Raw genomic sequence first — 14,089 nt, forward strand, 5'->3', positions numbered from 1 at the left:
GTTTATTTGAAGAATTAGGCGACTGAGTCGTAGTATGGTCAACAAAGTTTGATACAGATTGCGCATATGTATATAAGATAAATTCTACTGTGCATAAGATTGTTATAGGACCTACAGTGGATTGCAAACACAAGTGCAAAGATTATGCTAGACATATTTAATGTCCTCTTGAATTGTGTTCTGGTACATGTGAAAGTCATTGAAGTACAGTGAGCTCATTGTCGTGTCCAAGAAACTAGTTTGAGATTATTAGAGAATTGAGATATGGTACATTATTTTGCTGGAATGATAAGTTTGTAATGTTCGTTACGTATAGCAAAGCATCTTACAATCAACCAGTCATATGTAATATTTATAAATGGGTTAATATGAATAAAACTAATATGTATAAAACATTACACGTGTGACACTATAATCCTGTGAAAACACATTTAATTTAAGTTGTGTGCACACAGGGTAACATTTGTTAGTATGTCAAGTTATAATTGGTTAAGTATTATATACACATTGATAAAATTATGTTGCTGATTACGTGGTTGACTTCTCAAAGATGTTTATGGGTGAGTTCAATTACTGTGGTTTTAATAATGTAATTTTTTAATGATGTTGTAAATAGGTTACATGCTTTAAAACCAGAAACACAAGCTAGTGTAGTAATTTTCCTACTTTGAGTTTGGTTGTATATGTGTGTGGTTTTCTGTATTATTAATAAAACAAAGAATAAGCATACAAAAACTTTCATAAGTTTCAATGCAATATGACAAGTGTTATTTAACATTAATATATGTTTTATATAAGAGATCACTAGAATTATAATTAATAGTATTTCGTTATCATAAAACAGATATCATAAAAGATGGTAAGCACTATAGCGTAACGTATCCAAGTGATGGAGAGTTTAAAACGTCATAATGACCACCAGTATGTAAGTGACATCACCATACAGGGATGATCACAGAGAGTTTAAGGAAATCATTAATTACACAAACATAATCTAAATTACAGTATGCATCAAGCAATATAATAAGCTATGTAGTACATAATACTAAGAGAAAAATAATACATGGTGCATATCAGGCTAACATTTCGTAGATTCTAATAACCACAATGTAGTATAAAAATACAATGACATAAATTATTCAATGTATATATTATAATTATTATTTTTTAAATAATAATAAAGCTAACAGATGATCAACGTAAATATATGAACATGGTTTGATACTGTGGGTAATGTCATGTATAATACATTACAAGTGACACTATATTCCTGAAGATACATTTCATTAATTTGTATGTATGTATACATAAACAAACAAACATATAGACACAAACAAGTACCCAGCAAACATAAGACCAGCGGTCCAACGGCGGACCACCAGTGGCAAAGTTGGCGGTCCACCGGCGGATGCCGCCAGCGGCTCGCCGGAGTTTTGCCCATCGTTTTTCCAGCGGACCACCAGCGGCAGCCGCTACTTTTTCGACAGCGGTCCGCTGGCGGACCGCCGCCCCAGTTAACATAAGGCCAGCGGACCAGCGGCGGATGCCTCCAGCGGCTCGCCGGAGTTTTGCCCATCGTTTTTCCAGCGGACCACCAGCGGCGCCAGCAGAGGTCAGAGGTCCGCTGGCGGACCGCCGCCCCAGTTAACATAAGGCCAGCGGTCTAGCGGCGGTCCACCGGCGGATGCTACCAGAGGCTCGCCGGAGTTTTGCCCGTCGTTTTTCCAGCGGACCACCAGCGGCAGCCGTTGGTTTATAATGTTATGTTTGCTAGCTGCCCACGGTCGGTCCGTGGTTTGTAACCATTAAATAACGCTAACCAAAATGTCTTTCAACACAATAATATATCATATACAATAGCAACTGCACATTTTATTATTGCCAGTAAACAGAATCTATAGCCTAAATGCATTTACATTTATCAGATGCAACGTTGACTTACAAATAAAATCATTCAGTTTGCATGTATCTGTACCTTTAGTTACTGTTTACATCATTTGCAGGTATAAACAAAATCTACAAAAACCACGCCTTGAAATCAACAGTAACTTTAAAATAACAATCTTACTACATTACTAGTAACTATACAAACTTTAACATGGTTTTTAAAAATATGGTTGCCACAGCTTTATATCAGCATTACTATAATAGAACAATCATTTTGAAAAAAGAACTGCAGTTTTACCAACCATGCCAGGGTATAGTACTTTACACAATACATGTCATTTCAAAGCAGCTTTACAGAAAATGCATGTTTGAAGGTTACACAAAATCCCTCAATCAGCCAGAGGTGAGTGTGACTCATTCAGGACTATCTGGGAACAAAGTTAAATCACAATAGCTCTAAGTTCAGGCATGCTCAGTTAAACAGACAATTATTATAGGGTAACATTGCAGATTTTTATACCACTTTGTATTCTTACAATATCTGTAATGTAAATATAAAAATATTTGGATGCTGCAAATCCAATGATTGGCAATAAATGGGAGTATACTGTAACTGAACAATAAAAAGTAATCATTGTCCGTTTCAAAGCGGAGTCCACGATGTTTAAAAAACGCTTTGGAAAAGGAGACGGGCCGACTACCAAAACACACTTATAGCCAATCAGCAGTAAGGAGTGTGTCTACTAACCCACATCCTTGCCGGGTTGCGTATGTGTGGGGCGGGTCTATCAATAGAAGGTCCAGATTCTATTGGGGTAGGGGCGTGTTTGTTTAGGTGATTTCAAATATCAACAATGCCTTTCAAACATCGTGGACTCCGCCTTTAAATATTACCATTTATTGTAACAATATGAAGTGGGTTGGAAATCTGCAAACGTACACTTTGAGGCAGTGATTTCAATGTTTTGTATGTCTATCTTTAGTTGCCATCATTTGAAATCTGGCATAATCTATAGTGATAATAACACATAAAGCAACACAACAGAAATGTCTCTAGAGCACTAAATCAGTATCTGAATGATCTCTGAAGGCTAATGTGACAGTTTTTGCCTAGTGGTTTGCAACTGTGGTGCCCTTGAGCAAGGCTCCTTACCCTAATTGCTCCCCGGGCACTGGGATAGCTGCCCACTCCTCCGAAAGCGTGTGTGTTCACGACATGCAGTTCTCACTGGGATGGGTTAAATGCAGAGGTCACATTTCGAGTATGCATTGCATACTTGACAAAGCTTCTCACTTTCTTTTATTTCACTTCCACTTAAGACTGGAGTCTTTCAAATTTTTACTGGAATCTTCAGTGTTGGCATCATCTATAGTTGCCATCATCAAGTCTTTGGCTTCATTTGAAGTCTTCACAAGTGAGGCTCTAATTACCTTAGGATGGATGGGTATCCTGACAGACAGAAACCAGAAAGCAAAAGGAGAAGGATTAGGATTGCTGCTGTACATATTGTTTCAAGCAAAAGATAATTGTGGGCAATTTTTACCATTTCATTACTGGAGAACATGTTATATCATGTGTTATGTGAATGCTTGATTAATAAGTAAATGTACTACAAAATCCCTTTTTGTTATGTCTTTGACATCTGTCATTATATAAATATATTGTAAAGTGTCATTTCTTTTTGTGATTGTATTTTCAGCATCATTACTCCAGTCTTTAGTATCACATGATCCGATTTGCTGTTAATGAATTATTTTAGATTGTTATTACTTTTTAAAAACAGTTGTGTTAATAAATATTTTACTGTCAACTTTTTTCAAGATTCATTTTTAAAGAGACTTCACTTCTTTGTAATGGTAGTTTGCACTACTGTCCAAAAATATGTAGTCAGTGCGATTTAAAAATAGTTCTCTTCACAAGGATGCATTCAACCAGTCAGAAGTGAGAATAGATCTCTGTTTCAAATACATGTATTTATAACTTTATGGGGCGGTGTTCCGGACCAGGATTAGCTTAATCCAGGACTAGGCCTTAGTTTAATTAGAAAATATAACTAGTTTTAACAAATGTGGCTTACTAAAAACATTACCTGTGTGCATTTTGAGGTAAAGCAAAGGGCACTGATGTATTTTAAGATATGTCAGTGCAAGTTGTTTTCAGTTTGGAGAGCTCTTAAAAGTGTTTAAGTCTAGGACTAGTCTAATCCCTGTCCGGGAAACCACCCCTATATTCATCCGAAAAACCCACTAAAACATGAAGCAATGCAACTGCTGATGATCAGAAATGTTTCTTGGAGCAGCAAATCAGCATATTAGAATGATCTATGAAGAATCATGTGACACTGAAGACTGGAGTAATAATGCTGAAATGTCAACATTAATCACAGGAATAAATGACACTCATTTAAACTGTGACAATATTTCAAACTTGAGGTTTTATTTACCAGTCAAATGGTTTATAGCATCTAAGAGATTTACTGACAGGTCTGCTCAAACTCTACTGTCTGTCCATCAGCATGGGCAAATCTACAAACATTACATGCAATTTGTCAAAGAGACAAGAATGTTTAATATTTAGTGAAAGATGATTAATTAAACAAGCAATGGAAGATGTGAAACAGTGATGTGAAAAGGATACTACACAGAATATGTTTTTAGGTTTACTTATTCATTTAATATTGGGGATACTCTGGTGAAAAATGAAAATTACCCTATGATTTACTCGCCCTCAAGCCATCCTCAATGTATATGATTCTCATTTTTTTTAATTACTGTACGTTCCAGTGACGCTCTACAAAATTGAGTAGTGGGTGTTCTGACGTTCAAATGCATTCTCTGGAATCCCTTTCCACCTTCTAATTGATTGCCCCAAACTGCGTCATTGCTCATTAACATAAAGTTGAGTTGATTTAACCTCCTCAATACTCACACTGTCCAAGATGCACCGCATTAGGGACCAGGGAACATCATCTGACTTTGAACCCCAAGAAATGCATCCATCCTTAACAACCAAAATCTACTCATGATGACTTAATTAGCTTTTTCAACTCACCAAAGTTTTTAGCATCTTTGACAGCAGCTCCCTTGAGAAATTGTGAAATCTTGTTCTTGTACTTCACTTGTATTATAGAAGGGTTATTTTGTCAGTCCTGAAATCAGATAAAAACTTTTTGTTTACGACAAAACGTGTGAAGAGTTAGCCTACCTCTTCTAAAATGGTCGAAATGCTAACAGACTCTTCTCAAAGACAAAAAAACATTTCTATGAGATGCTTCTGACAAATATTTACTTCAATTACATGGCAACAACAGTGTGTATTATTTGTGTGATTTGAGGAACTACACCTACCTGTAAACGGTGAAGAAAACTCAGAGACAGATCTATGCTGCTTTTTAGTTCCTGGTCCCACCTTGTTTCCATGGTAACTCCCTCTGCTCCAGTGTTTTAAAGGGCCACACATGCTCAGTATGCACAGCACACAAATTAAAACATGGCAAAGTCTTCATTTACATAAACATCTCTGGAATTGCAACACATCATATTGAATTTAAAATGCCTTTAAATTATTTTTAAATCGTAATTTGGAAACTCATTTTCTATGTCCCATTAAAAGTGCAACGTGTTATTTATATTAAACTTCACTTTTGTTAAAAAACTATATTAAGACAGTACATTTTTTAATCTATCCTTCAGATTCTTTTTAACAGTAAAACATGAATTTATAAGATATTTATTGCTTTTGTTAAATAGCTATATTGTCACACGGTGACGATCTTTCCGGGAGCGGAAGCAAAAATAGGAGAGTTTGGTTCCGCCCAGAAGTGTTTCCGCCCGGACGGAAGAGTAGATACACCGGATCTTCCGGTAAACGCCGCGGGACGTAAACAAGCCGATTAAGCACAGGTGCGTCTTGTTAACATTAGCGGCTGGGGATTGGAGGATACGAGGAAAAGGGGAGTATAAAAGATAGTCTAAAAACACAGAGTTTGTTGTTGCTGGTAGTACTGGTTCGCTGCTGTTATTCAGGCTGAGCTGGCGTGGCTGTGTGGGGACGAACAAACCGTAGCGGTGTTGAGGAGGACAGATCTGTACCCCGTAGTAGCTGGGAGACGGTAGGAAATCGCTGGGACTGAAATGAAACAGAAGAAGGAGAAGCGGAGTTACAGTGAGTGGTTACCTCATATGAAGAACTTAGAAGCCAACGGAACTACTGTGTACTACTGTCATCAGGAAGAAACATCTTGTCGTGTATTGCTGGAATTATTTCCCTGTGTGTAGAAAGAGGAGAACATCGGAAAGAATTGTACAGCGACTGAGTATGCAATATTAAATTGGTCACACTCTGTGTTAACTCGTTCTGTTTTGAAAGACTCCAGTGAAAGGAGTGACGGCCCTGCCACGGAGCAGAGTGGTGGGAGAGCCGGAGGAAGACGAGTGGGCTCGCTGCAGCGACGTGGACGTTACTGGTCCGTACTGACCATCGCCTAACGGGCTCCGGTGAAGTGGAGGAAGACAGGGGCGTCCTAAGTGTTCACATTGAGTGCTGTGGGTGAGTCTGTGTTTGCTGTGGAAATACACTTTGAAGTGGTGCAGTGTGGTGCTGTGTGTGTATTGTCCGAAACCCCCGCCCCCACCAACCTTGTCATGGGAGAACGAAAGGCTGTGGGTGCCAGTTATTTTTACAACCTGGTATATGCTGTGGGCGAGCCCCTGGATGCGAATATTAAAGGCAGAGTAGGCAGTTTAAGTCTAAAAAAAGTCTAAAACACTTTTTTACAAATTTGTTTAAACTTTATATACCAATGCATAAGTAAAATGTAAGTACTAGAGCCCGACCGATTTATCGTTTTGCCGATTTTATCGGCCGATATGAGCATGTCGCAGATATATCTGTATCGGCGTATAAGCCGCAGATATGCGCCGATATGAACGTTTGTTACAGAACACATTAAATGCATTTGAAAGATGTAAGTACTTGTTTGTCCAGCAGAGTGCGCCATACTGGTTGCTAATGGCGACCCAGATCACTCACTGTAGTGACACCAGCCAATCCCCCACCCCCTTCACTTCAGTTCAGTCAGTCAGTCTCTCAGTTCAGGTGGCTGCAGTCACGCAGTGTCTTCTTCACAACATTTTTACACCTGGTATTAAGACGCGCTTTGGTCGATTGGATTATAAATGGACAAGAGAGACGCATTCCCGCTTACATTTGGTGTTTTTAATCCGTCTCTTTGTCGACTTGCGAGTTAAAACGAAGCGGGAGAAATGACGCGAGACGGAGAAATGACACGTTTAAACTACGCGCAGCCGTGCACTTATATAACACTATATGAGATTACTGCTGCTTGTGTTGTTAGTTAACACGCTCATTTCAGAGCAATTGATTCAATAAGCTCGCGCAACTCTACACCCTTGCTAAATAAAAGAGGCGGAGCGAAGACGCATTAGTTTTATTAAAGTCTAAAGTTTGCACGGAACCCTGGGTTTGTGTTATAAAAACGTTGTGCACAACATTAAACATAGTGTACATTAGTATATGCTCCGTCAAGCATTGTCTTCGTAACTGTGAGTGGCTAACTAATTTGTGAAGTACACAACTTACTGTAAAGCTAATATTAATCAATGACTTCATAAGTTTCTCTTTATAACGTTATTCTTGTCAAAACTGCAAATGATGCAAGTTTTATGTATTTTGTTCTCTTTGTGTTTTAAAGTTATTTATAATAAGTCAAGTTTACTGTTTAGTGCACTGATATCCAACTAATTTTGGATAATAAAGTTTATTGTTAACTTCTTGCCTATAGTACATAATATCTTTGTCACATCAATATAAGTGTTGGATCACCACATTTGTGAGTGATCATTGCATTGCATTGTATTTATTCATAGTATATTATGTTAAAGTATAAAGTGTATTCTATGTACAGTACTTTAGTATAATATACTGTAGTATATACTGAACTATAATGTACACATAAAGAATATCGGCCGATATATCGTTATCGGTCTTTTTTACTCCCTAATATCTGTATCGGCATCGGCCCGAAAAAAACGCATATCGGTCGGGCTCTAGTAAGTACTCTGAAAAAGAGAGTTTAAAAATCGAGGGTCTGTAGACCTCTAACGACAGTTTTAAACACAGCTCATTTTTACCATTCACTCCACCCCCTCTCTTCTGGGTTTCTTCTTTCTCTGTCGTACTTTTGCTCTTCCTAGAGTGCCTCGTGCACGTTCAAATCAATCGGGTGTGCGCATGTGTGGGCAGATCCTGTAGCAACGGGTGGTAGCCATGGTCGCGAGAGAGAGTGATAGTCGCGCAAGCCAATCATTTGTTTTGTCCCGAATGGAAATAATGGGCTGTGTTTAAAACAGTCGTGAACGGTCTACAGACACTTGAGTTTTATACTCTCTTTTTCAGAGTACTTACATTTTAATTATGTATTGGTATATAAAGACAGTTTAAACAAATTTGTAAAAACGTTTTTTAGATAATTCCTGCCTACCCTGCCTTTAAGTGTGGTGTCTTTCGGCGGCCATCCTTTGGACCTGGGTTGTTTTGGTAGAGTGGTGGTGAAGAATTCGACTGCTGGAGACTGTGTGAGTAAAAAAGACAAAAATTAATGCTTGCTTGTGTGTACACAGAACATCTACTGTTTTGAGGAGGGAAGCGGAGTTTGAATCTCACCCGTCCCGAAGTCTCTTCAAAGGGGCGCCCCTGTCCAGTGCTCTATAGTTGAGGAAACTGAGAGGAGAGGGCAGCACTCGGCTCGGTGTGACGGTGTAGAAATCCCCCCCCCCCCTTGGGGTATCAGCTGTTGCTGGAAAGGTGGTCTCAAGACGCCCCATCATCATACAGTCTCGAGGTATCTGCCGATACATGGGATCGCGGTCACCGTAAGTCCACCATTCCCAAACAGTGAATTGAATGTATAAATTGTCTGTCGATTGACCACGAGTGTTACCGTGGAAATAGAGCGAAGAAAAGCACTATAGCCATACGTCCTCTTGTGATTGATTGTGTGTGGCGCTGCCGTGAGAATCCATCCCAGTGGTTATTAACCGACCTTCTTTGCCCCAGCCAGCAGCCTGTGGAGACAGAAAACCTGAATACATTACCTGAGAGTTGACAGCCTACAGAGAGGGAGAGAGAACCCGAATACCTTACCTAAACAGTACTTACTGTACGACGTCCCAAGCTGGAGAGGTGAGAGAGTCATTATCAGTGGTATTTAACCGATCTTCTGTGCCCTAGCCAGCAGCCTGTGGAGAGAGAAAACCTGAATACGTTACCTGAGAGTTGACAGCCTACAGAGAGGGAGAGAGAAACCGAATACCTTACCTAAACAGTACTTACTGTACGACGTCCCAAGCTGGAGAGGTGAGAGAGTCATTATCAGTGGTATTTAACCGATCTTCTGTGCCCCAGCCAGCAGCCTGTGGAGAGAGAAAACCTGAATACGTTACCTGAGAGTTGACAGCCTACAGAGAGGGAGAGAGAAACCGAATACCTTACCTAAACAGTACTAACTGTACGACGTCCCAAGCTGGAGAGATGAAAGAGTCATTATCAGTGGTATTTAACCGATCTTCTGTGCCCCAGCCAGCAGCCTGTGGAGAGAGAAAACCTGAATACGTTACCTGAGAGTTGACAGCCTACAGAGAGGGAGAGAGAAACCGAATACCTTACCTAAACAGTACTTACTGTACGACGTCCCAAGCTGGAGAGATGAAAGAGTCATTATCAGTGGTTATTAACCGATCTTCTGTGCCCCAGCCAGCAGCCTGTGGAGAGAGAAGCCTGAATACCTTACCTGAGAGCGGCCCGCCTGTTAAGAGAGAGAGCGAACTTGAAAGCCTTACCTGAATAGTACTTACCGTACGACGTCCCCAGCTGGAGAGGTGAGAGAGTCATTATCAGTGGTCATTAATCGATCCTCTGTGCCCCAGCCAGTAGCCTGTGGAGAGAGAAACCCAAATAACTTACCTGAGAGCTGACCGCCTGTAAAGAGAGAGAGAGCGCGAATTTGAATACCTTACCTGAATAGCACTTACTGTGTGACGTTCCAAGCCAGAGAGGTGAAAGTCGATACCTGTGGTGATTAACCGATCTTCTGTGTTCTAGCCAGCAGCCTGTAAGGAGAGAAAATCGAACACTTTATTTGGAGAAACACCTACGGGATACCATCCCAGTACTACGTACAGGAGAGCCCCAGTGTCGTCCGGAAAAGGGTACGTCAGTGGAGAAAGTATTTTATCCAGTACTTATCTCAGTCATTTTATTCTGCCTCCAGGAAGAAAAGGAGGGCGCCACGGGATCATAAAGCAAGGCGGAGGAGCCCGAGCCGCACACCCCCGCAGAGTCTTGGACCCCGGACACCTGGCCCTTCTTCCCCGTTCCCCCTTTTAGATCACGGCCCACCTGGAGGGAAGAACACGACCTTTAGTTTTAAACCTTTTTCCCCTTTCCCATTCCCCTACCTATTTTAATTAAATTAAATAAAATTCTATTTTTTATACTTACGTGCACTTGTGTTGTCTGGTCATTGGGTTGGCTTTGGGACCTCCTCGAGGTGGAAACTAAGAAGGGGCGTGGTTTGTTTACATTAGTATTTCTCATTCTATTTTTAAGATTATGAATTTTTACTGGCTGCCCCACAGTTCATAAATCTTCATACATATTCAAAATAATGTGTTCCTATGCAATAATAAATCAAAGTCAACTTTTAATAACCATTGCACGTTTACAGATTTGTCACAATAAATACTAAAGTAACTATAAATAAAATTTATATTTGTCACTTGTATACAACTACGTGTAACTAAATAAATAGTAATTAAATATATGCATATGTGCCATTTAGCTGTAAACAATTACATTTACTGCAATACATAAACATAAAAAATGTCAAAACACTTCTAATAACCATTGCACGTTTACAGATTTTTCACAATAAATACTAAAGTAATAAAATTATATTTGTCACTTGTATAAAATCATGTGTCACTAAATAAATAGTAATTAAATGTATGGATGTGTGCCATTTGGCTGTGAACAATTAAATTTACTGCAATACATAAACATTAGTTGTTTTGTCGTTGCTTCCTGCCTCCATCTCTATCGGCAGCACCTTTAAAAAATTTGGACACCACCTCTTGTAGGGTCCCCTCAGTTGCCTCTCTGGTTGAAGGGTTTTTTCTTATTGCTCCTAAAAGTATATAACAGTTTTTATCAGCTTTTGTTTATTATGAAAGACATAATATGTGCTTCTGCAGAATTTATGAAGTTAAACTTTACACCAAAAAATCTGGAAACATTCATTCAATTGGAGCATGTCAATATTTTAAAATGAAGTACCTATGGGTAATATTCAAGGCAGGGTATATAATTTGATCCAGAAACATTTTTAGCTAATGTATCTGTATAAATATATGTCAACAACTGTAAATGGCGTAGGACCAAAAAATGTCAACAAACTCGGACCAAATCCAATAATTGGACGCATGCATTTTTTGCTCTTCTTCTGTGAACATGTTTTACATGCCCTGTTTACGCAGACACCATACATCATCAGCGCGTTCACGTCCCCTCTGGAAAGAGAGGCAAAGAAACATTGCAGGTGACAACCTGCACCGGAGCCACAAAATGAATTTTTTTTTAAACAAAAAAAAAACCTGTATCTGCAAAGAGCAAAAACCCAAATTAAAGGAGCATTTCACCCGTAGAAACATTAATCTTTATTGAAAGTGTGTCATATTTGTGGTCGAAATGTAACATACATTTAGAATTTTGTGCCGATTTGACTGAAAAAAGGAGTGTTTGTAGTCTCACCCCCTCAACAAAGATATTGGACTTCCATCTTTCAATGATGCAAAATGATATTTTTAACATCATTGAAAGGAAGTGCAACACTGAAATCTGTATTTCTCCTGACTCAGCGGCAACTGAGAAAATGATGCATGGCCATTCAAATATATGACTGGGGTTCTACCTATACAAAGCTTAATGCAAATGGGTGAAGTGTCCCTTTAGCATTGGTAAATGTACTGCTTTTCCACGAGAAAGAAGCAGCTGCAGGAGGCAGTGTCTGAAAGGGTTGTTGCAGTGTTTTTTTAATGATTTTTTTAAAGTAGCTACATGATATTATTCTACTTGGATGTATTCAGAAATTCTACTTTGACAGATCATTTGCTTATTTAGTTTGTATTTCTTAACAAATTAGCGTAACAATATTTAGAGCAAAAATGATAGACGCTGTAAAAGAAATGCACATTTTAAATGGAATGTCCGAAAAAATAGCCAGGTTCATTTTGACCCTGTTCTTACTCGGTGTGACAGATTTTGCAAGTTTCCTATAACAGTCTGGATGAGAGGAAGGCAGAAATAATTAGTGCAAACTTTACAAAAAATAATGAAAACACTTACTGTGAACAATGTTTTTTAAAGTTAGCTGCTTGAAAGGGATCTTTTGTCCTTGGCCAGTCCAATTGCACTGCCTTGACAGGTCATTCGAAAAAAGGCAGGCAAGCATTCTTCTTACGCAATCTTTTAATGTCTTTCCCCCTTTCACAGACAAAAATTTCACCTGTTAAAAAAATGTTATACTTAGTGGTCTACAGAGTACTAAGGCTTTGTAAATTTCTTAAGTACTTAAGGGGGTTGCACACCAGACAGGAAGCGCAGTGCCATGTCATGAAATGCCATGTCTTTTAAATTCAAGCACATGATTTGCTATGAGTGTACGCAAACTGCCCGCACCTGTCCGCCGCACCTGTCCGCTTCACTTCTGGTGTCCGACCCTCTTTAGGCAAGTACTTAACAGGTATCATACATATAATACAAAGTCTACACCCCAATAACTATTCAGTTACATTGTTTTTTTAAGTTGATGATAACCAAGCATTCAGTACTGCATAATCATTTAACACATTTTATGTTACATTTAGAAATTCATTAGATTTTTTAATGAAAGGTAGGCCAAATTGCAATTAAGTCTTTTTCGAACTTCGAGGCTTAAAGGAGTCATATGACCTGATTTCATGCTTTCCCTTGTTTTTAGTGTGTTAAAAAATGGCTGTGTATATACAAGATCTGTAAAGTTGCAAAAGTTAAAAAGTTTAAAACCTAAATAAATTTTTCTAAAAGTGGAGCCTTAACCACGTTTTCCTAAAATGGCTCGTTAAAATACACCACCGTTCACACTTTGTCTACAAAGTGGAGCAATTCCAGCTATGCAAGTTCACTCTGGTTTTTCTGATTCACAGCCTTTAAGTAGTGTTTTTATATATAATGATGTTACCACTTACGACTCTAATGGGAGTTTTGAATAGTGTTGAGTAGCGCATGTTGTTTGACGTTTCTACGATCACAAAAGTAGACATGGCTTAATGATAGTATCCTACCAATCTTTTAAGTTCTGGTAAAGTTGATCGATCAGCTAAGTCAACTGGTTCAGATTCAGGCTTGTATTGATAAGGTAGTAAATACGATATTAACTCCTAGCAATGAGCTTTGTACAAATCAATGCATTACAGAAGGTCAGGACTACAGAGGAGCTACAATAATGTATGGTGTGGCAAATAATGCGTTTTTGAGCCATAAATCACGCAAACATATTTTATTACACAAAGTAATGTAATTTTAGCCACGGAATATTGACCCTTAAAAGCCAATGGGAAAGATTTTTATGTTTCATAAAACATTTTCCCTGCTAAACAGTTTTAAAACCAATGTTTTGTGTCCAGTAATATGCTTATTTGGCAGGGATAAGCGGGATAATGTACATCCAGGTGGTTGTTTTTGCAAACAAATGCCTCCAGGGTGCTGATCACTCTGTCTATGTTTATTTTATAACAACAACTGGCTGGCATTACCTTATCTCTTACATAAAAATGCACAACACTTTTGGCCAATTACCAATTTCTCCTGAAGCTCCGTGTCATTAGAAAGTTTTTCTTCAACTTCTTCTAAAATTCTTCTGTTGTTCAGAGGTAACACAATGTCCTCTGGCAAAGACATATCCTCAAAAGCCCCCTTGGTCAGCTGCAGTAACAAGTTTTGTGTTACTTCTGCCTGGTTCTGCAAAAGTTTGACCTCTTCTTGTAACTTCCTTAGGTGATGAAGAATCAGCCTCTGAAAATCTGTAATAAAATTAAATGACAAGATGAAGCCTTAATAAAAAAGTTATAATTCTTCATTGAAAGT

General features: G+C 38.8%; 1 protein-coding gene and 1 long non-coding RNA gene across 2 annotated transcripts in view; both read right to left on the bottom strand.

The window, feature by feature from the left end:
• Nucleotides 1-1,865: 1,865 nt before the first annotated feature.
• Nucleotides 1,866-6,586, bottom strand: LOC135734426 (uncharacterized). Its single transcript, XR_010527336.2, has 4 exons — nt 5,236-6,586; nt 4,940-5,036; nt 3,041-3,337; nt 1,866-2,315 (listed from the first exon to the last, which is right to left on the bottom strand). It is a non-coding gene; the product is annotated as an uncharacterized lncRNA (long non-coding RNA).
• A 3,826-nt stretch (nt 6,587-10,412) lies between these two features.
• LOC135734424 (uncharacterized) overlaps nt 10,413-14,089 on the bottom strand; it is a 38,109-nt gene continuing 34,432 nt past the window's right edge. The window contains exons 11-13 of the mRNA XM_065253300.2: nt 13,802-14,025; nt 12,311-12,470; nt 10,413-11,093 (exon numbers count right to left, since the gene is read on the bottom strand). Of these exons, the coding sequence (XP_065109372.1) occupies nt 10,969-11,093; nt 12,311-12,470; nt 13,802-14,025 (509 nt within the window). The 3' untranslated portion in view covers nt 10,413-10,968. The remainder of the gene's footprint in view (nt 11,094-12,310; nt 12,471-13,801; nt 14,026-14,089) is intronic.

Source organism: Paramisgurnus dabryanus, chromosome 7, assembly GCF_030506205.2.
Source record: "Paramisgurnus dabryanus chromosome 7, PD_genome_1.1, whole genome shotgun sequence".
Classification (NCBI taxonomy): domain Eukaryota; kingdom Metazoa; phylum Chordata; class Actinopteri; order Cypriniformes; family Cobitidae; genus Paramisgurnus; species Paramisgurnus dabryanus.